Source organism: Sinocyclocheilus grahami, unplaced genomic scaffold (genome assembly GCF_001515645.1).
Source record: "Sinocyclocheilus grahami isolate Dianchi unplaced genomic scaffold, SAMN03320097.WGS_v1.1 scaffold377.1, whole genome shotgun sequence".
Lineage (NCBI taxonomy): Eukaryota > Metazoa > Chordata > Actinopteri > Cypriniformes > Cyprinidae > Sinocyclocheilus > Sinocyclocheilus grahami.
Genome location: NW_015505556.1, coordinates 1224740 through 1251346, shown reverse-complemented (window position 1 = coordinate 1251346; position 26607 = coordinate 1224740). Strand labels below are relative to the sequence as shown.

Genomic DNA, 26607 nt, shown 5'->3' with positions numbered 1-26607 from the left:
TTCAGAATATAAATATGAATAAAACGTTTAAGTTTGGTGTAAGTACGTACTACTTACTGCAAGTGGAGAAAAATCTCATTTCGAGAAAATGGCCTCAAAAAAAGATGTATTGTAATTTAAATCCTCAGATGCAAATAGATAAAGTGTAATAAAAACTTCAAAGTGTATTTTAGATGTTTTCTTTTCATTAATCAGAAACATATTATAGAAAGCCAGACAGCCCAAAATCTCAATATTGACCAGTGCATGAAAAATGTTTTTGCCTTAGAGTCTTGCCTATAATGTGTATCCAATTAAATTTGACCGTGCATGGGACACTTTTGTGGCTTAGTTAAGACATAAATTAGAAGTAACGCTAGCTAACCCTAAGCTTTCTCTCCAATATCACGTTTAAAATTACATTGTGACATTCTGCTGTCTATAATATTGACACAAACTGTGTTTTTGTGTGCTCTGGTCAATGAGAATAGAGAGAATCCCCTCTCAGACCGAGGAGAGCTGGAGCGTCACCCTGGCGTGTCTGTCGTAATGCTTATTTGGCTGCCAGTACTGTGTGAGGTATCATGGGAAGGTTTAGAAGCACCACCCTCGGGGAAACATACAGTGGTCCATCACGGGACGGCTGGGCTAACAGTGCGACTCCTTCTCGCTGACAGGGAAGTACCCGTCTTTGGTCGGACCGCCTCGCTGGCGAAGAGTGTCGCCGTCGGCTGCAAAGATGGCCTGAAGTTTCTCCTGCTCTCGTCTGGTTTTGGGGAGGTCCGGTGAGGGCGTGATGAGCTCGTGGAAACGCTGAGGAGAAAAAGCGGAGAGGTTTGGAATAACATAGTACTTAGCCAATGATAATAGTTTGCATATTTTTGCATAGTATGCATTTTTTTCTTTATGCATTTGTTAAAATATGTACAGTAGTACACAACCATAACCATATATATATATAAGTGCTGTCAAACGATTAATTGCATCCAAAATAAAAGTTTTTGTTTACATAATATATGTGTGTGTGCTGTGAATATTTATTATGCATATACAGTATATATTTAAGAAAATGTTATGTTTATATATTAACTAGATTTATATATAATATAAATTATATTACTATAAATATATACATGTAAATACATGTAAATATTTTCAAAATATATACTGTATGTGTGTGTATTTACATATACATAATAAATATACACAGTACACACACATTATGTAAACAAAAACTTTTATTTTGGATGTGATTAATCATTTGACAGCACTAATATATATATATATATATATATATATATATATATATACTACTATAATAGAAATTATATATATACATACAGTATATATATACATTTTTAATTAAATAATAATAATATTTAAAATAAAATATAATAATAATATTTTAGTTATAAATATTTAAATATACATATTTAAAATATTATTATATACACATACAAATAATGAAAATATTTACATATATTTATATATATATATTTGTATTTTTTATATAATTTTGTGTAACTTTTGCCAGTGTAATCAAATTGTAAATCAAGAAGGATATGCATACTGCACATGTTATACAAGCTAAATACTGCAGAAATGATAAGAGCCGTATTTCAGCATGCTATTTCTTCTGTTACGTCAGACTCACCTCTCTCAGTGAACCTTTGGCCATGCTCACTTTAGAAACAACCCACAGCGGGATGCAAATCATAGAGGAGAGCGCCAGCAGCCAGCCGAGAGCGTAACCCCACCACGGGTACACATACTCGTTATTATACTTCAGAGGAGTGTATTTGATCAGGGAGAACGCAAACGTACCCTGTTAAGACAAGCAGCAGAGGAAATCAGATTAGAGCGGTTGATCGTAAAACTAAAGTGAATTCAAATCTTTAGAAAGGGAGAGTTTCTACAAATGCATCAGCAACCAAAGTCTTCTGCTGTTGCATCGTGATGCATCCACACCAGTAGATGTCACTATAAAGCCCAAGAACTTGGTACTTAATGCATCTTTAAATTAACCTCACAAAAGTTGCTCTAAGTTCTGTGGCATTTAAAAATGATTTGAAAATTTGATTTTAATCTTTAAGTCTATAATTTAGTCATTTAGAGCCTTAAAATGCATTAAATTACTTGACTGATTAACCACCCTTGAGTTTAACTTAATTTGTTATAATTTTATATATATTTGTATATATACAGTGGGTACGGAAAGTATTCAGACCCCCTTAAATTTTTCACTCTTTGTTATATTGCAGCCATTTGCTAAAATCATTTAAGTAAAATTGTTTTCCCCATTAATGTACACACAGCACCCCAGTAACCAATCATGTCCTCAATATTGTCATAAAACCGATTAGCACCTGAGAAGCAACAAAGAAAAGCAAGGAAATGACCAAACAAAATGTGCCAGATAACAGATTAGTACTGTTTCAAAACCTAATTAGCTGCCTTGCAAATTAAATATTTGAGCATTTATGTAATTTAATTGAAATCATATTTTAAAACTGGCATTTTCTTGCTTCCTGCACCAAATGCACAGGCTCTAAACAGCACGGCAATATAACAGGAGTCTCACCGTATATCCAAGCGATGCAGACGGTCTCAAAAACAGCTACGAATAGCAAACACATCCCACTGGCTGCGTAGTAATCAAACAGCTGGAAGACATACATTCCACCCTGACAGACAGACAGACAGAGAGACAGTCAGACAGACAGACAGACAGATTGACAGACAGTCAGAGAGACAGACAGACATACAGAGACACAGACAGTCAGAGAGACAGACAGACAGACAGAGCCACAGACAGTCAGAGAGACTCACAGACAGACAGTCAGACAGACAGACAGACAGTGAGACAGACAGACAGAGACACAGACAGTCAGACAGACAGACAGACAGTCAGTGAGACAGATTGACAGACAGTCAGAGAGACGGTCAGACATACAGAGACACAGACAGTCAGAGAGACAGACAGACAGACAGAGCCACAGACAGTCCCTCAACACAGCAATGGATATCTCTCACATTCAACCAAAATGTCCATATTGACCAAAAAAGAGACTTATTATGCTTCTTTCTTTGAGGTTGAAGTTAACATGAAATATTGTTGAAAACCCTACAACACTTTACAGAATTAAAATGGCTTATGAACACCACTTAACAGTTTGACCTATGATACTCAAGTTTTGGAAGTCTTAGATCAACAGTTAACCTTGGCCAACTCTTTGCTTTTCTAACAAAATTTTCATTTATTTTGGCATTTGTATACATTTAAGACCAAGAGATGTCAAAACAGTAGCCATTATCTCACAAATCCAACCTTTAAAGAATTAAAATGGGTTATGAATGTCAATTTATGTTGCTTTTTATAGAAACTGTCTTCGATCACTCATTTGACCAATCTTGTCAAACTGTTTACCTTGTTATCTGATGATTTTGGCTTTGTTTTTACATCTAAGATCAAGAGATGAAAAAACAGCAATCGCTATTGCTCAAATCCAACCAAAAATGCCTAAATTTGTTTACCTGTTCATGTAAACCCTTAAGATTTTGTTGAATTGGCCTCATTTTGAAACTTCAAGGATGAAACAACATCAACACAACCAATGCCATTTCTTAAATATAACCAAAAGTGCCAAACTTTGTCTAGCTGTTCACGTAAACCCATTATATTTAGTTGAATTGGCCTCATTTATATACTTCTAAGATGAAACGTCAACACAGCCAATGTTATCTCTGAAATACAACCAAAAATGCCAAAGGTGTATACTTGTCTGCTTAAACCCATAAGATGTTGTTGAATCTTCTAAGATGAAAAAGTCAACATAGCCAATTATTTCTATTAAATCCAATCTTAATTGCCAAACTTGGCCTGGCTGTTTGCAAAACCCATATGATTTTGTCGAATTGGCCTAATTTTTATACTTCTAAGGTGAAACAACATCAACACAACCAATGCCATTTCTCAAATCTAACCAAAAATACCAAATAAATATACCAAATTTCGTCTAACTGTTTGCCTAAACCCTAAGATTTAATTGAATTGGCCTCATTTTTATACTCAAAAGATAAATCAATATCAACCCAACCAATGCCATCTGTCAGATCCAACCAAAAATGCCAAACTTTGCCTACCTGTTTATGTAAACCCTTACGGTTTTGTTGAATTGGCCTCATTTTTATACTTCTAAGATAAAAGAATGTGAATAAAATCAATGTCATCTCTCAAAATCAACCAAAAATACCAAACTTGGTCCAGCTTCTCATGTAAACCCATAAGATTTAGTTGAACTGGCTTCATTTTAATGCTTCTAAAGTGAAACAACATCAACACAACCAATGCCCTTTCTCAAATCTAACCAAAAATACCAAACTTCGTCTAACTGTTTGCCTAAACCCAAAGATTTTATTGAATTGGCCTCATTTTTATACTGCGAAGATGAAATAACGTCAACACAACTAATGTTCTCTCTCAAATCCAACCAAAAATGCCAAACTTTGACTAGCTGTTCATGTAAACCCATTCGATTATTTTTGAACTGGCCTCACTTTAATACTCCTAAGATGAAACCATGCGAACACAACCAATGCTATCTCTCAAATACAACAAAAAATGCTTTTGTCGCTAGACAGAGATTTACCAGAAGAGGTTTTAAGCTGTTCTGATGTTAAGGAATGCTGGGATGTATCTGGGTGGCCGTGCCGTGGCCTGTTCTCAGATATCACGTGGGTTTGTGGGCTCTTCTAGTGACACAGATGTGAAAGTCGGATCAAAGGTCAAACGCACAGATGGACACTATCAAAGAAGTACAGAAAACAATGTTTCCCTGCTGGGCATCCTGCTCCGGGCCTCGACTAAAGCACCTGGGTAGACAAATCACGTGACCTTTCGACTCAAGACAGGGCGTTTTTAAGAGAAAACAGTTCGCTAGTGTCCAGAGGAATTACTGAAACTAAATTATTTTTGCTAGTTCAGAATGTCCCTTTCTAGTCATGACAAGAATAATTTTCAAGTCAGAACTGCAGTAGATGAAAAGCTAATTATGATACCTGCGGGTCCGCTAACCGTCCCAAGTCAGGATAAAGATAGAACTGGATCCCACGGGACGCTCCCGGCAGCGTGACCCCTCTGATCAGTAAAATCAACAGCATCACATACGGGAAGGTCGCAGTGACGTACACCACCTGTTGAGTGACAGGAAAACAGCGTGAAGCTAAAGGATAACATATGTTTGGATATTTATCAGCAAATAAAATGTACACAAAATTTAACACAATATATATATTAAAAAAAATCACATTTAAAATAATTTAAACAATTATTTTTTAAACAACTCTGTTTAATAAGAGTAAAGACAAACACAAAAAATGTACACAATATCTATTCAAAAATAGGGGAAAAAAATTTAATAATAAAATATAAAAAGACAAAAATGATTTAAACATATTTGAAAAATGTGACCCTGGAGCACAAAAGCAGTCATAAGTAGCACGGTTATATTTGTAGCAATAGCCAACAATACATTGCATGGGTCAAAAATGATCGAATTATCGCTAAAAATCATTAGGATATTAAGTAAAGATCATGTTCCTACTGTAAATATATCAAAACTTAATTTTTGATTATTAATATGCATTGCTAAGAACTTCATTCGAACAGCTTTAAAGCTGATTTTCACAATATTTCGATTATTTTGCACCCTCAGATTCCAGATTGTCAAATAGTTGTATCTCGGCCAAATATTGTCCGATCCTAACAAACCACACATCAATGGAAAGATTATCTATTCAGCTCTCAGATGTTGTATAAATCTCAATTTTAAAAAAATGACCCTTATGACTGCTTTGTGGTCCAGGGTAACAAATGTGAAAATTATAATATTATAAAATAATTCTAATGAATTAAAATATGTTTTCATTTATATTAATTATAGCATTTGCATGATCACTACTAAATGCAAATTTACCTGGTGCATTTTTTTGAAACACTTTTTGAAAGCGTTACTTGAATCTGCTGAAAAATTCAAATGAACTAAAACTAGAACGAAATCAACAGGTCTTAACTCACGTACCTTGCCGGTGGATTTGACGCCTTTCCAGATGCAGAAATAGCAGAGAACCCAGGCCAACAACAGACAGAGGACCAGATCCCAGTGCAGCGTTCCCATCTCCTCAATCCCAGACGAGATCCGCAAAACTCTGCGTCTACAGAGAGACAGAAATGACACATCAGCTGCAGCCTTCTTCAAACCACGTGCACATGGTTAGTTGGAGACCTTTAAGGAAATAATGTGGCATAAACGTAGGGTTTTATCTTCGAGAGGTCGGATATGTTGCTTTTCAATTGAGGTTTATGCTTGATTTATCTTGAACTAAAAGTTAAAGAAGCTTGTAGGTTTATTTCGAGCAAAAAAAATGCAGAAAACTGACAGGAAGATATAGCGAAACTTACTCCCAAAACTCAATTACGGGCGATGTTGCGTTTTCAAGGTAACTTTGGTCAATGGATTCATTTTGTCTTTGGAATTCCACGCAGGCATCTGAAAAACAACAGGAATCTCTGGATTATATATACAGTCAAAACTATTGAGCCTGATGCACCAATGATAATGCAGAAGAGATGTTTAAACTAACCACATAAAGCTACAGGTTTGTGGACTGAATTGACGTTAACCTCACCTGTGTTCCAGGTGTTGTTGCAGGAGGCCCACGGCAGGTTCCAGGAGAAGGAGAAGGACAGGTAAAATATTCCCCAGGCCAAAACTATTATATAGTAGAAGTTGAGCAGAGCCACGATGACCTGAGTGGCGTAACCGATACCTGCAGTTAAAGACAGACCCAATAACAACACAGCTTGTGTCAAAACTGAGAAAATGAAATGCCATCCTATATTTCACTTCCCATCAGGCTGTAGAAAAGGTCCAAATGACGTCACTTCATGATTACCACAATTTTATTTATTTATCCATTCATTCATTCATTTATAAATAGAACAGAAGTCTGTTGTTCTTGTAAACTAAAAAATATATATATATTTAAAATGGAAATTCGGTAAAACTAAAATACCATAACAAATGTTAGAACAAAAATTGTAACGTTTTAACTAAAAATGTTTAACTAATCTTAAAAATTAGACATGTTGCCTTGGCAACTAACCAAAATCAATAAGTTTAAGTATCACAAGTACCAAAAAATAAATACAAATGAATACAAATAAATTAAAGCTATATAGAAATATTAAAAAGTGTCCCCCTAATAAAAATGACAAAAGCACATAACAAAAATTTGATTGAAAATTGAAAATTTAAAAATGAAAGCAATTTCAAAATATTCATAAATACTACATAAACAATATTAAAATAACACTGATTTCGCCAAATATAACATTTTGGGGTATTCAGATTATTTTATAAATAAATTAAATATATATTAATTGAACATTATGTCAAAACAATATTGTTGTACGATTTTTATTGAAAAGACCCGAACAGGTCAAAAATCACTATTTCTGTTATTATTTCACAAATAATAATAGCAACACTGAATTAAACACGAAATTTTCTACGAAATAGAAAAACTGAAATTGTATTTAAAATGTACCAATCTTTGTTTTATTTACAGCTTCGAAAAATCGGTGTATCTTGCAGTAAAAAAAGAGTGATTTATGCCTTTATTGTTTTAAAGAACAAATCATTTTTATACCCTCTCTACTCTACAGATGGTTCCTGTGCATTTATATAACAAACAAACTGCTCATGTCATACTGAAATGGTTTGCAGTTGCTCATGCTACATACGGAACCAACATCTTGTTGCTTCACCTTCAAACAGCGGGCTGATCTTCCTCCAGCATGTGATTCCTCCCTCGCTGGTGTACTGACCCAGAGAAATCTCCAGGAAAAACACGGGAATACCGCAGGTGAAGAGGAAGATCAGGTAGGGGATGAAAAATGCACCTGGAGGAGGATAAAGACGTAAATCATACAGTTTCTCCTGAAGGACAATCTGAGCACAGTTTGAAACTCTAGGGGAGAAATGTGTGAGATTACTGAGGTCTGTTTCAACATCTGAGAAGCTGCAGACTTCAGCAAACGTAAGAAATGTTTCCAAAGGCCCAAACGTCTCTGTATGGACACACGCTACGGGTTGATCAAATAACAGCTGTGACCTTTCACCTTCTGAACTGGTAACGCTTTCATAAGGCCAATTGCTGGATCAATGGGTCAGTTTCACAAACACCTGGCAAACGCTATACACATTCGGGTTTCTGTGGCGATGCTTATCAAATCCTCAACTTTCACTGCCCAGTTGGATCCTCTAAACCAAGGGTTTACAAACTGGGGGCCGCAAGGGAGTGCTAGGGGGCTATGTGGAAATGTTTAGAGAAAAACAATGTTTAAAAAAATTTAATAAGATGAAAATAATAACTATATAAATAAATACATTTGATTACATTAAAGGAGACATATTATGCCCCTTTTTACAATATGTAATATAAGTCTCTGGTGTCCCCAAACTGTGTCTGTGAAGTTTCAGCTCAAAATACTCCACAGATCATTTACTATATCATTTTGAAAATGCCTATTTTGAGTGGACGTTTTTCGGGCCTGTCTCTTTAAATGCAAATGAGCTGCTGCTCCCCGCCCCCTTTTCCAGAATAGAGCACCATTGCAGCTCGGACCTGCTAAAAACTTCTGTTATGGTACTGATTATCATGTTTATCATGCTGAAATCATGCGGCTTAAACCATATGAGTTTAAACTTCTGATGTACGTTTTCTGAGCGCACACATCCGAAGCACACGCACAGAAAGCGGCTGTCACAGCATGAGTTCTAAACTAAGTTCTCATGCACACACGAGAAAAACACACGAGTTACAAAAACAGTCAGTTGAAGGTAAATAGCTGGGAAATAAATCGCATGCTTTTAGATCTAAATAGTGTTCTGTGCTCGTCTGTGCAGCCAAAGACAGAACAGTTCAGCACTCGGCGCCTGGTCTAGAAATGTCATACCTCTTACCATAGCCGCCTGCGAGCTTCAGTGTAAATATTGCGGATGATTGTAAGCACAATCACTCTAAGTTTGTCTGCCTTGGGAAAGCTAGCGTGTCTCTGACACAGTGATAACACTCGTTGCCTTCTCTAGTGCAGCTCAACCAGGTCTCGTCCCATTCGTCAGTATTTGTGATATCACAAATCCCGGAAAATATGCGTTGCAGTCCAAACGAGTCGTTCGTTGTAGTTTTTGAAAAGTGATTTCTGTTAAATAAAACATCTCCTTTTGAAGTTTGAGCTTGGTAACTTTGCAGATCTTTTTTATGCTCAAACAGCTACATTACAGACTAACTAAAGTTGAAAAAGTGAAAAAGCATAATAGGACCCCTTTAAATATTTTACAAATTACATTTTACACATATTTATAATATAAACTTCTCACAGTGTTAATTGGGTCTTTATATATGAAAATATATAATTGCTTTTTAAATGTTTGGATGTGGGGTCCCTCGCATGAGGATGATCATATTTGGCATCTGTGGCATCTAATAGTTTGGAAACCCCTGCTCTAAACTATTTTACATTAAATATCCTGATCACAGCCAGCTCTGGATCTAAATGAACTCGAGCGCAGCCCTCCGTGAGGGAAAGTGTCCAGACACGTCCCGCATTCTCTCTCTGCTCTTTCCCCCGCAGGGATGTTAACTAGCCGTGTGTTAATGAGTCTGCTCTTTGTGCTGCACTAGCACTGGACTGATGTTGGCTCGCTGGTTTACCTGCAGTAGTGTAGTGTGCTGACGGAGGCACGTTACCCCAGATGAGCACTGCTGAGACCAACCTTTTAACAACACTTTAACTGATTAAACCTGTTTGGACATGTACCATGATCATACTTAGTTTTTTTGGGGGGGCATGTACTATTTTTTGAACATAAACTAAGGAAATTGTATATTTTTGAGAATGTACCATATTAATACTGTTTTTTTTTTTGACATATACCATTTTTTTGGACATTTACTCTGGTAATACCATATTGTCGGGATATGTACCATGATAATGTCATGCTTTTGTACACGTATCATGGTAATATTATGAACATGTACCATGATAATACTTTTGGTTTTTCTAGATGTAATGCCCTATTTTTAGACATGTACCATGTAAATACCATATTTTGCATATGTACCATGGTAATCCCATGCATTTGGACATGTTCCATGATTACACTTTTTTTTTTGGACGTACCATGGTAATGCCATTTTTTTAACATAAACTAAGGAAATTGTCTAGTTTTGGGCTTGTACCATACCAATACTTTGTTTTTTGGACATACTAACAATTTTTATTTACTAACAATGTGCACATTAAAGAACACCGACACAGCCAGATCATTTCTATAATGACCAGCGTAATCTACCAAGAGCAGCGCAAATAGCGCCTGGTTTAAGGATCTAGTAATACCATATTTTTGGGACATGTACCATGGCAAAGCCATGCTGTTGTGCATGTACTATGGTAATAGTATATTTTTTGGACATGCACCATGATAAAACCTTTTTTTTTTATTTAAACATGTACCATGGTAATACCATACACACACACATATATACATGTATTAACATAAACTAAGGAATTGCATATTTTTGAGCATGTACCATACTAATACTGTGATTTTTGGACATATGCATGTTTTTTGGACATTTATTCTGGTGATACTGTGGTATGCAATACCGTTCAATACCGTATTGTTGGGACATGTACCATGGTAATGCCATGCTTTTGTTCATGTACCATGGTAATATTATATTTTTTGAACATGCACCATGGTCATACCACATTTTTGTACATGCATCATGGTAATCTCATGCATTTGGAAATGTACCATGATAATACTTAGTTTTCTGATATGTAACATGGTAAAATACATGCACATGTTACAGTTATACCATGTTTTCTTGGGCCAAGTATCATGGGACAGTAATGGCATCAAATGATATTACAATGTTACTTTAATATATACCATGGTACCAGTTCATGTACCAGTTCATTTTCCAGAATACCATGGTACATGTCCAAAATACCATGGTAGCACTATGGTACTTTTTGGTGCATTTTTGTAATGGAGGTTTATGGACATGTTCATGGTAAGTTAAACTGTGATTTACCATTGTAATACCATGTTTTTTAGGAGATGTACCATGGTATAACATGGCTTTTTGAACATGGTATCATAGTAATATCGTGTTTTGGACATGTACAATGGTCAGTACCACGTATGTATCATGGTACTTCTGCATCTCCTCACCTCCACCGTTCTTGTAGCAGAGATACGGGAAGCGCCACACGTTTCCCAGTCCAATGATCTCTCCGGCCACCGACAGGACAAACTCCAGCTTGTTGCTCCACTGTCCTCTGTCCTTCATTTTCACCTCTGTGTGCGGGACAATCTCCAGCGGCCGGTTCAGCCCGTTAGAAGGGTCCATCTTGGTCGTGATCTCTTTCTCTCCTGTTTGATGAATGATGATGAATTTGATGACTGCTGTTCGGTCAATAGTAGCACTCACTGAATCCTATGTGGTTATTTTGGTTAATTAATCAATATACTGTGTAATTAATTTAATGAAATCTTTTAAATTAAGGTCTCCCAATCAAAAGACAGCTAGAGAAACAAAGTGTTTTCATTCACACTGAAACAGAACTTTTTTTTTCTCGTAAAACGTGAAGATATGAAACATGGACACACCCATTCAGACCAGATCCTTTCATAAATGCAGCTCGTAAACCAGTCTGAGCACAAAAGCCAGCAGAAGACTGTATGTTTGTGTGAATGCAGTGGACCCACTCAATTCCTGCCATTTTATTGCATGTTTTGTCATGACGTTTGTAACCGTTGCATTCAGAAGCCACACAGCAACTGATCTGTTATGATTTATTACAAAACAGACAGCAAAAACAGCATGTGAAAAACTCACAGGGATATAAAGGGTTGATGTGCTTCACTAAACTTAAAAAAACACATGGAACATCTTAGTTTCTTCTTATCACAATACCCTAACAACCATATAGAAACATGCAAAAAAAAAAAAGCAACGGCATAGCAACACACACACACACACACACACACACACACACACACACACAACAAAAAACAATTGCTTTTGCAACCACATAGCACCATGTTAAATAACACTTGGAACACTATAATGCTCTAGCTACTGCATTGCAACACAATCAAAACACATAGAATGCTTTTGCAACTGCATAGCAACATGTTTAAAAACACTCTGCACTCCTCAGCAACCACATAGCAATGCTCTAGCAAAAAAGAAAAAAACAACAACTGCATAGCAACATGTTAAAAACACTCAGCAATCCTTAACAACTAACATAGCAATGCCCTAGCATCTGCATAGCACCATGCGACAAAACACTTACTCTAGAATGCTTTTGCCACTGCATAGCAACATGTTAAAGACACTCAGGACTCCTTAGCAACCAGACTGCAATGCCCTAGCAACTGCATAGCAACACTCAAAAAACACATGTCTGCTTTTGCAACAGTATAGCAATATGTTAACACTCAGGCTACCTTAGCAACCACATAGCAACGCCCTAGCAACATGTTAAAAACACTCAGGACTCCTTAGCAACTACATAGCAATGCCCTAGCAACTGCATTGCAACTCTCTAAAAACACACTGACTGCTTTTGCAACTATACAGCAATATGTTAACACTCAGAATATTTTAGCAACCACATAGCAACGTCCTAGCAACTGCATAGCAATATGCAATAAAACACTTAAAATGCTTTTACAACTGCATAGCAAAATGTTATATAGCATCATATTAAAAACTTAGCAACCACATACCAACTGCGTAGCAACACTTACTGTACAAAAAACTACATAGCAGCATGTTAAAAATCACTCAAGACAAGTTAGCTACCACATAGCAACACCCTAACAACTGCATAGCAACATGTTAAAACACTCACCTTAGCATCCACATAGCAACACCCTAGCAACTGCATAGCAACAAACTATAAACAATAGGCATCCAGGACTGTACATTTTTGCTGAAATTTTGGCCCCGTCACAATCAAGACCAAGTCCAAGACATTAAAGGAATAGTTCACCAAAAAAAAAAAAAAACGTTTCTGTCAACGTTTAACCCTTTTTCCACCAGCATTTTTTTTTTCAAAGTTGCCAGTCGCCGCCAGCATTTTTTATTTACATGCCGTTTAATGCTTAATGATCGAGTTATTTTTCATATGCATCTGCTTACATATGCGATCACTTGTTTCTGCTTCTTCTTCACCATGTTTCAATCCGGAGATTCTGTACTCTTTCAGAAAAAGTGTAATAGCACCTCCTACCATAAAACAGTGAAAACACGGAAAGCCAGACAATTTAATCAATGGCAGGGAAAGAGTTAATTGCCTCATTAGCTATGTTTCCAACGCCCTTTTTTAATGAGCATTTTGAAGTATCGCATCAGAAACGAGTGATGGAAATGCCAAATTTAGAGAGAAAAAAAGTTTTATGCTCGCTTGAGGTGGTTTTAGACTTGTGCGAAAAAGCGTTAATGCGAATAATGGGACATGGAAACATATTTGCCGCATCTACAGCAACTGAAATGTTTTTATGGCCATTCTTAAATGCCTGAGCAAAGTCTATCGTCAAAGTATTTCTGTATAATTGACCTTTCGCAAAGACCCACCCACCCTTTGTTACTGTTGCTATCCCCGACAAACAATGCCGCTCTCACACTACAAATCATGTTCTCACGCAGTGAAAAATACATCGCAGAGTAAAGAGAAAACGGACAACGTGCCGACAGACAAGACAGAGCAGGTTACTTCTGATATGAAAAAAGGTCTCAGGACTCTCATCTTTCAAATTTTGTCATTTTTGAAGAAATTCAAACAATAAATACTGTTTTGTGGCTCTTTAATATGTCGTGACAGATAGCTGTAGTGCCTCAGTTCAAGCAGCACACACGTGAACCGATCGTCTTTTCAAATGTACTTAAAGCACAAAATAAACATGAATAAACATCAGAAAGCATTTTATTTCAACCGCGGAACACCATTTTTTCAAGTTTAAGTCCACCGAAGTTAATCTACTGTCCTGTCTGATTTGTGGTTAAGGATAGAAGGACTACAGCTGCGGCTACTGGGCATGCGCACATCAATATAGCGTAATTTTTGTCACACTGTACAACAATTACTGTTTTTTTCATTATTGTTTAGGGTTGGGGTAGACGTTAAAGGGGTCATATGATGCTGCTAAAAAGAACATTATTTTGTGTATTTGGTGTAATGAAATGTGTTTATGCAGTTTAAGGTAAAAAAAACACATTTTTTTCCACATACTGTACATTATTGTTTCTCCTCTATGCCCCGCCTTTCTGAAATGCGTTGATTTTTACAAAGCTCATCGGTCTGAAAAGCGAGGTGTGCTCTGATTGGCCAGCTATCCAGTGCGTTGTGATTGGCCGAATACCTCAAGTGTGTGATGGAAATGTTACGCCCCTCACCATACTGTGATGCCTAGAGTGAGCGGAGGCCGGCGGATTCGACGAAGGAGCGTTCGGCAGGCTTGCGGCAACCACATGTGACGAACCTGGGCTGGACACTGCTTCGTCCACGGTGAAAGCCGATCCGGTGATCCACAGCACGAAGTTGTAGTATTCCCTCAGCGACCAGCACAGATCGTAACCCCTTTAATAAAACACAATCTAACCACCTTTTTCTGAACACGGACGTATCGCCCGACTGGTACGGTGCTTTACATTTCCGGTCTCTGGTGTTTCTAGCTACATTTACATATTTTCAGAGCCGACAGTATAACGTGAAACCTATGAAAATGGTTTTAAAAAGCACATGGCGTCTAGTTTCATCACTTTACAGTGTTGCAATGACCGTCTTTTTGCAGGGATCTGTCATAGTTTAATGCGTGGGAAGATGACATGAAGCGACGCGAGGTTAGCTGCATTGAAAACAGATGAGCGCACATATGCATATAAAGCTCCCGATTGGGGCGAATTTCACAGAATTTTGTCCACAGAATGATAAGCGCACACGTTTGAACATATTATTTTATTATTTAACACTCAGTATTTTTACTTAAGTGCTGCAAGCCAAGCATACAGCGTCGGACATGACAGATTTTCTGGTACACAAAACAAGTACTTTAAAGAAATTCCTTAGCTTATTGCCGTTACTGTGGCAGCCAACAACAGCACAGCTTAACCCTGCGCACATTTTTATATTTAGTTATATTGAAAAGTTTCAATTCAGTCAATCTTTTTTACCCTGTTTTAACATGGATTTCTACGGAGCCCCGCACATGGCATGCAGGAAAAAAAATGGTAGGCTAAACTAATTCGTTCCCTCGATTTATGAATTGTGCGCACGATTTACTAATTCATTCCCTTGATTTGCTAAATCGTGCACATGATTTCTAAATCGAGAGAATGAATTAGTAAATAGTGCGCACAATTAACTATTTATTTTTTGCATGTCATGTGTGGGGCTCCGTAGATTTTCTAGGAGCTTTCGGACAAGATGGCGGATAGCAGCGGTGGCACATAATATCCAGTTTATCAGGAAGTGACGATTTTGTTCTCTTTGATTTGTTGGATGGAAACTGTGCTTATTTGCAAATGTTTTATGCGACATTGCAATTTTGCACACAAGTTAAATTCGCAACTTTGGATGGAAACCCGGCCAATGACTTCCTATAACCTTAATTGTTTTTAAGAAAACAAGGGACTTATTATTATTTTTGTTGTAAATACATTTCAGTCAGGGCTGTGATGATAAATTGATGCATCCGCGATTCATGGATTGATTCTGAGCTTAGTTTTTACCAGCAGATGGCACTGTAATCTAGTTTTTAACTTCACACTCAAATGCTCATGAAGAAAAGAGCTTGTGTGTCCGGCTAAGTCATGCAATTACACCTCGGCTCAGAATGCCACACGATTAATGTAAACACAGCTCACTGTGAACACCCTTGTAATTCACTTTAAACATTTCGAACTTTATGAATGATTATTTTAGGTTGAAGTGTGTGTAAGGAACTGGAAGCAAGAGTACGGCTGTTTCTAAAGCATGTAGTCCCATCTGCAGCGAAAAATTTGAGAGAGAATCACGAAGCATTTGGAAAATCTCAGAATGGATGCAGAATCATTTCTCGATTCGCGATGCATTGATTTTTTTTCCACAGCCCTAATTTCAGTGTTTGATTTTTTTCACATTTTCACTGAATTTTGTACCATAAACAACTCTGGTGTTGGGTCAAAACCTGCTTCAAGGCTCCAGGGGTCCAGGGTTAAGAGGTCTCCCTGTCGCCGTCCCTCGAGGGACAGACGTCTGTTCCACATACTTGAGGTTTCAAACAACAAGCATAGTGGATGTCCCGCAGAGCCAGAGGCCTTGAGAATGTGCTCTTTCTCTTGTGCAGAAACAGCACAGCGCCTCTACTGTCACAGTTGTCAGTGAAAAGCATTACCAGGCTGGTAAAAATAGACTCTTGTATTAACAAGACACCTGAAGGAATGAAGAGCTGGCACCATGAGGTAGAACAGACTTCTGGGTTTGAAGGCCATTGGTTTGGAAGATGACCTCAGAGCGAGGCGGTTTGATCACAGTTTACTGCAGTTTTCACAAGGCCAGAAATGAGATCATAGGTAAGTCCTATAGAGCTGAGCTTCTGTGTGCTGTTTGCCCGCAGGAATGAAAAATCACAAAAGAGATCTCATTATTATCATCTCAGTCGTTTCTCCCAGACAACAGTAATATTAGATGGAGAGCAAATGGAGTTTCTGCTTCTCAGAATGTGCTCTTTGTGTGATCTCAAGTCTTTCAGAATGGATCTCAAAAGCATCTCAATCTGTGCTACGATTTGCCTATGATACCAAACTCATTTAAAAGTCAGGTAATTATGCTAGGGGAAAAAACTGTGCATCTCTTTAGTATCTCAATTATTTATCCATGTCACCAAAGATATTTTCTACTTGAGTCTTCTGCTTCTCAGACTGTTCTCACTAGAAAAAAAGATAGTACCTCCTTAAAGGGGTCATATGATGCGATTTCAAGTTTTCCTTTCTCTTTGGAGTGTTACAAGCTGTTCGTGAATAGATAAGATCCCTGAAGTTGCAAAGACTAAAGTCTCAAAACCAAAGAGATATTCTTTATAAAAGTTAAGAGTCAGCCACACCTACCTAAAACGGCTCGTTCTAACACGCCCCCACATGTCTGCATCACGATGTGGGAAGATTTGCATAAAGCCGCCCAAATGTTCACGCAAAGAAAGAAGGTGTAACTTTATTGTTGCTGCCACCATAGCCATGTTGTGAAGACACTGTGTGTTTCGCTGCGAAAGCGAAAATACTTTGTTTGGTCTTTCAAAAGAGTACACGACTAGAAATCAGTGGTTAAGTTGTAATTACAACACTGTTCCAGAACAGTTCAACCCAAATATTCAGATGTGTGCAGCGCATTTTGCGGAGGATGAGGACTGTTTCCTGAACCTGCAGAGTAGCCTACAATGTTCTGACTCACAGACTGTAAGTACGTTTTCATATTTAAAGGATTTGCCACTGATGATTCAAACGCGAGTTTTGAGCAGTGTAGAGTAGCACTTGTTGTTTGTCATTTCTTCAATCACAAATACAGACAGGGTTTTATGTTTACGCGGCGTGATGCAATGCGTCAAAAGACAGTATAAGTCATTATAATCCGTAATTATGTCCCCACTGGATGCAACAAATGCCTAATTTATAATGGGTTTTATTGGTATTGCCTCATCGCTCGGACAGGGCATCACAGTATGTGAGGGGCGTAACATTTCCGAACACACGCTTGAGGTATTCGGCCAATCACAACGCACTGGATAGCTGGCCAATCACAGCACACCTCGCTTTTCAGACCGATGAGCTTTGTAAAAATCGACATGTTTCAGAAGGCGGGGCATAGAGGAGAAACAATAATGTACAGTATGTGAAAAATAATGTGTTTTTTGAACCTTAAACTGCATAAACACATTTCATTACACCAGATACACAAAATAATGTTCTTTTTAGCAACATCATATGACCCCTTTAATAAAACATATGAGCTTAAATGGAGAGCAAATGGAGTAGCTAAAGTCCCCTGCTTCTCAGAAGTTTCTCCTGAGAAAATCTCACATATCATGTCTGGAGTTTCGAAGGAGATCTCAAAATGTCTTCCCCAGATTTCTCAAAGATACCAAAAGAAAAGAGGAACTACATATAGATCTCGTTATTATCACAACTGTTTCTCCTAGACACCAGTCAGATGCAAACTGACCTGCTTAAGTCTCCAACTTCTCAGATGTTTCTTTTGAGGAAAAAAAACCCCTGCTAATCTCACATATATCATTTCCTGTGTTTCAAAATAGGTCTCAAAATGTCTCAAACTCCGCTCAGATTTATCAGAGATACAAAAAAAGAAAAGAGCAAGTGCACATAGATCTTTTTAATGTCTCAGCTGTTTCTCCTAGACACCAATGAGACGCAAACTGACCTGCTGAGATTTCCTGCTTAGATGTTTCTCCTGAGGACAAAAACCCTCCTGATCTCACATTTACAATTTCCTGAGTTTCAAAATAGATCTAAAAAATGTCTCAAACTCTGCTCAGATTGATCAGAGATACCAAATTATGTCTCACAAATGAGGAGAAGAGAGTAATTGCATATGGATCTCTTTAATGTCTCAGCTGTTTCTCCTAGACACCAATGAGATGCAAACTGACCTGCTGAAGTCTCCTGCTTCTCAGATGTGTCTCATGAGAAAAGAAACTCTGCTAACTTCATATAAATCACATCCTGAGCTTCAAAAGGAGATCGTAAACTGCCTTAGATTTCTCAAAGATACAAAAAGAAAAGAGGAACTGCACAAATATCTCTTTAATATCTCAACTGTTTCTCCTTGACAGTGGACTGCAAACGGACATGCCGAATTCTCCTGCGGGGAAAAAAGGGGGGGAAACCCTGCTAATGTCACATATATCATCTTTAGAGTCACAAAAGAGCTCTAAAATATCTCAAAAAGTTCTCAAATTTCACAGAGATTCTAAGAATTCCCCAAAGATCTCTTTAATATCTCAGCTGTTTCTTCTAGACAACAGAATGCAAGCGGACCTGCTGAATTCTCCTGCCTCTCAGATGTTTCTCCTACAAGAGCAACCTGATAACATTATATGTCATCTCTAGAGTTACAAAAGAGATCTAAAAATATCTCAAACAGTTCTCAGATTTCTCAGAGATTCCAAAGGAGAGAAGAATTCCACAACGGTCTCCAATATCTCTGCGGTTTCTCCTAGACACCAATGAGATGCAAACTGACCTCCTTAGATCTCCTGTTTTTCAGATGTTTTTCTCACGAGAAAGGAAACCCTGTTAATCTCACATATCATTTCCTGAGTTTCAAAAGAGATCTCAAAAATGTCTCAAACAATTCTCAGATTTCTCAAAAATACCAAAAGAATTTGCACATAGATCTCCTTATTATGCTTATTATTATGTTTCTCCTGAGGGAAAATCCCTCCTAATCTCACACATATCATCTCTAGCTTCAAAAAGATCTAAAATATCTCAAACTGTGCTCAGCTTTCTCAAAGATACCAAAATAATGTCTCAAAATGTCTCAAACAAATATACCATGAGAAAATACTGTTTCTTTCAGACACCAAGTAGAAGCAAACTGACCAGCTGAAGTCTCCTACGTCTTATGAGATGTTTCTCCTAATATCATCTCTAGAGTTTCAAGGAGATCTCCAAAATGTCTCAAACTGTGCTCAAATTTGACAAGATAAGCCTGCAATCAAAAGTGTCTTAATATGAACGCAAACATTTCTCAAATTCTCATTAGATATGAAAGAGCAAACTCGCTTTCAAAGAGCACTAACATGGGCCATCTGTGACAGCAAATTACGATTTGAAGGATGAGAAATGACAGAAATAGAAAAGCTCTCAATGCAGGTAGATACTTGCAGGACAAATAAAAATGGCATCTTGCCAAAAGTTGCTGTTTGCCAGAATCTCTGCCTGCTCAGTAAACCTCTCAACTTGCTGACATAAAGCTGGAACGTCCAGGCAGAAAGATCCTCAAATAATCCAAAACCACATATTACAGCACAGTCAATGTGGGGCCAAACTCCACAGGAGCGTGCATATGTCACACTCGTCTGTCACTTAGGACCTACAGCTTGGCAGCTCATTATTTGGATTCGTAACTATTGAACTGATTCGCAAAGATTTATTTAATGGGTGCAGCTGTCAGGATTTTGATTAACAATTGACAAATTGAAATGAATGAGTTTATTTTGTGACTTTGTGGCTTCTTGTTCAATCATACAAGCAGAATAAGGCGTTGCAATGGTGTTTGGGAATCTGAACATGCTAGTGGAAAAATCCCAGAGGAATGAACCGCATAGCTGAAAACATCTACACACTCTATATCACACATGTGACATGTGCATGAAGCACTGCAATTCATCATGAGTGGAGGTTGCATTCATTCTGACCACATTTTTTATACAAAGCAAAAATAATTAATTGCACATTTAGAACTAATGAAGTTGCTTTGCAGGCAACTGGTTATTCTTTTTAGTCGTCTTCAAAAGTTGTTTCTCATGATCGTAAAACATTATGATCAAATGGTTTTAATTATAATTGTAGACAAATCTCATCATACATATTCGTCCTTCAATAGTATTTAAATGCACGAGTTGAATGAGCAAAGCTGGAATCTGGACAAACATGAAGCTCAAATATAAAAGAGTTTTTATTTGTGTCACGTGTTTTGCTCATTACTTCTTTCCTATGCTATCATTTGTGTTAGTTTGGAGTCTTTGGTAGAGTTTACTTTTACTCTAAAATGTAGAAAACTGTCAGAGTATTATGGCAATGCTGCAGTCAGATCCACACTGTCATTAAATTATTTAGAAAGGGAAAGAAGTCAAATTGTCTTGAAGGTGAAAATAATATTTGTGACAGTACAAACTGGTTTTCTTTAGAATCAAAGTGATAAAGCTACGCAAACATGTATTTATAGAGGTGCATTTACCTAAAAAAAAGTCATGCACACACAAGAATGCATTACATTGAATATGCATGAAGGAGCATAAAATAGCAGGAGAAAACTCACCTTTCATTAGGACGTTGCAGGGCAGCCGGCAGTGTCAAGTTTCCTGTATATTCTCAGGTTTTGCTCTTTAATGTGGGGGTTTTCTGGTTTCGTGGAATCCGTCAGTCAGCCCTGGATGGTCCAAGTCCAACTCCTCCCCCCTGCACCTCCCTCTTGCTCCCATTCACAAAACACTGAGAGCGTGAGGCTTCAGCGGGGCACCGGCGGATTGCATAACACCGTCACCCAGCACTCGTTCAGCCTGTGAAGCGTTTTTTTTTCTCTCAACTGAAGGGCACCAGAGAAAGGAAACATTCTGGCTCCGTCTCAAAAGACCACCCTGATCACACCAGCCTCTCAGGAGCTTAATAAACGGGGCTCAGAATGAATCTCCAGAGAGGATCATGGGATACTGGTCAAAAGGAGTCACATTTCTATTGGAATAATTTTTTTAAATTGTATTTGAAAAGTGCACTCAGTTTTATTTTTACAGACAGATATCAGTATTTTTTGTTGTATTTTGCTAAGACAAAAACAAACAGTGAACAAACATTCAGAACACCTTATCCACCACATAGCAACACCCTGGCAACCATCCAAAACGCCATAGCAACACTCTTAGTAATACCTTAAACAAGTTTCTTAGTGAAACTCTGGAAAATCCTAGCAACCACCTAGAACACTAAAAACATTCTGAAAACATTAGTAATTGCATAGCAATGCCCTGGCAACCACCCACAATACCTTAGAAACCAACAACTGCATAGCAACACTCAAAAAATACTCTTAAAGTAAAAAATACTTTACCCTATCACCCTAGCAACCACATAGAACAATCTCACAGCCACATAGATGTGCATTAAAAATCACCTTAGCAACTGCATAGCAACACATTGGTAACCACCCAAAACACCATAGCAACTGCATAGCAACACTTCAAAAGCACGATAAATAATACCTTAACAAGTTTCTTAGCAGAACCCTATAAGACCACCCTAGCAACCACCCAGCAACGCCCTAGCAACCACCTAGAACAATCTTGCTGCCACATAACAATTAATTAAAAAGCACCCTTAAGACTTTAGCAACTACATTGCAGAACACCATGGCAACTGGATAGCACTGATAAGCTACTACTAAATGTAATGTACAAATTTTAATTTTCTGTAAAGTTGCTTTGCAATGATTTGTATACCCTATAGCCTAGCAACCACCCTGTAATGACCTAGCAACCACATAGAACACTCTTGCAGCCACATAGTGCATTAAAAGTCACTCATGAGACCTAAATCGCAGTAACCACGCAAAACACCATAGCAACCACAAAAAAAAAATACTGAAAACATTCTGAATACATCAGTAACCACATAGCAACACCCTGGCAATCACCCAGAATATCCTAGCAACCACCCAGAACAGCCTAGCAACCACAGAGAACACTAAAACCATTCTGAATGCATTAGTGATCACATAACATTGTCCTGACAACCACCCAGAATAACCTAGCAACCACAGAGAACACTAAAAACATTCTGAATGCATTAGAAACCACATAGCAACACCCTGGCAATCACCCAAAATACCCTAGCAACCACGAAGAACACGAACAACATTCTGAATGCATTAGTAACCGCATAACAACACTCTGGCAGTCACCCAAAATACCCTAGCAACCACAAAGAACACTAAACATTCTGAATACATCAGTAACTGCATAGCAACACCCTGCCAATCACCCAGAATATCCTAGCAACCACCCAGAACAGCCTAGAAACCACAGAGAACACTAAAAACATTCTGAATGCATTAGTAACCGCATAGCAACACCCTGGCAACCACTTAGCAACGTTCTAACAACTTAGAACAACCTAGCAACAACATAATCACCCTGGTACACTCTTAAAAATAAAGGTGCTTCAAAAGGTTCTTCAAGCGATGCCATAGAAGAAGAAATTTTAATTTTCTGTAAAGTTGCTTTGCAATGATTTGTATACCCTATAGCCTAGCAACCACCCTGTAATGACCTAGCAACCACATAGAACACTCTTGCAGCCACATAGTGCATTAAAAGTCACTCATGAGACCTAAATCGCAGTAACCACGCAGAACACCATAGCAACCACAAAAAAAAAATACTGAAAACATTCTGAATACATCAGTAACCACATAGCAACACCCTGGCAATCACCCAGAATATCCTAGCAACCACCCAGAACAGCCTAGCAACCACAGAGAACACTAAAAACATTCTGAATGCATTAGAAACACCATTGGAGCACTGAATCAGCACGTTTTCTTAAGAAAAAGTAAAAATCGCTTTATTATTGATTTTAATTTGGATGTTTTTTTCCCCTTAACTCAGTTTGTCTGTGAATTCAAATGGTTGCTCATTCATTCCTTTCTCCTGCTCATTCTTTGTGTCTTCAGGCGTTCTCTGCATACTGATGCTCCGGGAAGAGTGTTTTTCTTCCCAGCAGCTCAGTGATGCTCATTTAGGAGAATAAACCGCACACACCGCTCTCCCAGAGCACAGTTTTACTCCTCAGACTGTCGCTCGTTTATAACTGGGATTTAATGCAGTTCTCAATTATATTTCATTAAGGTATCAATTTCATCTCAGATGTTTCTTCTTAAAGTCTTCAGGAGAGATACAAATAGACCCAAATGAGCACATTTGGGCAAGAGAATAGGGCTAAAAAATGACCGTGGAGCATGTTGAGGTTGTTGAGAAACTCGCATGAGATTACTGGAGTCTTATTCTCATGAGAAACCTCTGAGACTTCAGCATTTGCTCATCTTCTTGCTGTCAGAGAAGCAGACAGCTGCGCACGATCCTTTTATAAGAGCTTTGCAGCATTTCATCACTAAACTGTGCTAGGTGATCGGTCAGTGAAGGCACACGGAGTTCTTCAGCTCCAGATACACACCGGTGTAATAAAAAAGTGATAACATTTAATAAATTAAATTTGGATTATTGTTAGGACTATTAAAATTTATTCATGGTAAAATCTGTAGAGAGAAAGACTGATAATCAGTTTTGATTTTTTAATATAAATATTTTGAGTATTTTTCCTAATATTTAACTCATTTAATGGTTCTAGTCATTTTGCACTAATAATAATATACTAAAAGTAATAATGCAAAAACCATCTAATTTTCATTACTGCAGTGTGGAAACAATAATAATACAATTGATTACAGTATACAGTTAAAATTCTATTGTAAGAAAGAGAATAAAAAACTTAGTTTTATTTTAAATAACTAGATTTTTCCACAAAATGTATATATATTTTGCATAAAAGAAATAAGGCTACAAAGCAACAAATATAAAATCTAAATTTTTCTTTGATTTTTGATTGAGATTTAACCTGGATGTTTTATTAGTAAGTATTTTTGTATTCTCATTTTTCTCAGTTTTCACACTTTTTTTTTTCCAGATTTGCCCAGTTAAGGGGTCAGACAGTTGCCCAGAAACCCCCTGCAACTCAGCCTGAGTACATACGGTAGCTTATTCGTATAATTTAGGTCTCCAGGCAAAGTTATTGTGTTGAAATATGCTGTACGGCTCTCTGGCATCTTCTGGAGCACGTTATGAAGGATGTTTACAGACCATTAGAGGGTGTTCACTGCCCTCTGAGCATCTAATTACGCACATTCCTTTCTCAGAAATGGGGAAAAAGGGAAAACGGCAAGATCTTGTCCAAACTTATTGTTCCACATTGTGATTTTGAAACGTTTAGCATCAATAAAGAGGAACTCAGAGATGTTTTTCTTGCCCCTTTCCCCCAAATCTCTCCACATCACTTCCACAGGTCACTGGTCTGTCCGTACGGAGGAAGCTGCTCCGTCTCTCTCGTTTAGCATCACCTCGTCTTAACCGTGACAGGAACGCTGTTAATTATGAGTTGGAGCATGCAGTGCTCAGTTAACGGCTGTGCTGTGCTCCTAAAGACACAGTAGGAGACCGATTGCATAAAAGATTCTGGCAGAAGAAAAACAGGACAGAAAGAAAGCGCTAGAACGGCCTGAGATGGGAGTGTTTCTAATTCATGGGAAACTCACTGTGTCACTTCTACCTACTTGAAGATGTATTAAAGGAATAATTCACCCGAAAATGAACATACAGTATGCTGAAAATGTGCTCAGCCTCAGGCTATCCAAGATGTGGATGAGTTTGTTTCTGCATCAGATTTGGAGAAATGTAGCATTACATCACTTGCTCAGCAATAGATCCTCTGCAGTGAATGGGTGCCGTCAGAATGAGAGTCCAAACAGCTGATAAAAACACCACAATAATCCACACCACTCCAATCCATCAGTTAACATCTGGAGAAGTGAAAAAAAAAATCCATCATTAGGATGCTTCTAATTTCAAACTGCAAATTTGTTGAATCTGAAACGAGCATGTGCGGGTCAACACCACTGAGAAAAAAAAAATAAAACATCCAGGTTATATTTCCAAAATCAAAATAAATAAATACATTCATAAAACTGCTGCGATAGAGTATTTTCAGTATCAGCATACAGGTGTGTTTTGAGAGTATATATATTTATCAAATATTTTAATATCAAAATATATGAATTTTATTTGAATATTAAACACAATTTGTTAAAATAATTAATAAATAATTATGTCCAAGTCATAAAAAAAGTTAATATAAAAAAAATCAGAACATTTGTCCTACCATAGGAAACAGTGTTGGGGAAAGTTACTTTTAAAAGTAGCTAATGCATTACAATATTGCGTTGCACCCTAAAAAAGTAACTAATTACGTTACTTAGATAGTAATGCGTTTAGTTTTGAGTTACTTTTTAAATCTAGGCAGGGCTTGCTTGTCTGTTTCTAATATAAAAAAGTTCTTCTTTTACAAATGTAAAAGCCCTTTCACAACAAAAGTGAAATGAATACGCCTCAGGCTGAAGGAAATGTAAATTCACGTCTGTACAGTAGAGGGCGCAGCGCAAACAAATTGCATGAAGAATATGACGCAGGAGAAGAAAGTTCAACACCATTCAGCAATAACAAAAACTAAACACAAATGTGTCATTTTTGCTTAGTATGGTTGAACTGGATCATCGAAGGTCAGCAGCAAAGACACTGTTCAATAAAATGGAATTAAATACATAAATTATATTTGTCTTATTTAACATATTTAATTAGGCCTATTGCAGGTTTTTATAAAATTCTGAGTTTGCATTTGACTGTTTTTATTCATTTTGAGGAACTCTGAATCTGTTTTTGTGCAGGTGAGATGAATAAATACATGTTCATATTTATTCTAGAACTACAGTAACATCATGTTCACACAGCGCACACAATGCCTCTGCACTTACTCCCGATTTCTCTCAACATGGCAACATGAGAGCTGTCAAGAATGGCCTTGTATTGTGGCCAGCGTAAGGCACACCTGTGCAATAATCATGCTGTCTAATCAGTATCTTGATATGCCACACCTGTGAGGTGGATG

The 26607-nt window shown here is 37.5% G+C and overlaps 1 protein-coding gene across 1 annotated transcript; it reads right to left on the bottom strand.

Moving 5' to 3' along the window:
• On the bottom strand, nt 1-21285 carry LOC107549609 (sodium- and chloride-dependent GABA transporter 2-like). Its single transcript, XM_016230758.1, has 11 exons — nt 21161-21285; nt 11286-11486; nt 7808-7942; nt 6667-6807; nt 6440-6527; nt 6060-6192; nt 5038-5172; nt 2561-2663; nt 2293-2345; nt 1634-1804; nt 1-792 (listed from the first exon to the last, which is right to left on the bottom strand). The coding sequence occupies exons 1-11, from the start codon at nt 21165-21167 to the stop codon at nt 628-630; spliced, it is 1332 nt and encodes a 443-aa protein (XP_016086244.1). The 5' UTR covers nt 21168-21285; the 3' UTR covers nt 1-627.
• Between the last annotated feature and the right edge of the window lie 5322 nt (nt 21286-26607).

Excerpts from the sequence above, each read along its gene's own strand:
- LOC107549609 (XM_016230758.1), bottom strand. Across the intron at positions 7,943-11,285 it reads CTGCTACAAGAACGGTGGAG|GTGCATTTTTCATCCCCTAC; the intron begins GTGAGGAGATGC and ends ATCCTCCTCCAG. Across the intron at positions 6,193-6,439 it reads CCCGTAATTGAGTTTTGGGA|ACGCAGAGTTTTGCGGATCT; the intron begins GTAAGTTTCGCT and ends GTCTCTCTGTAG.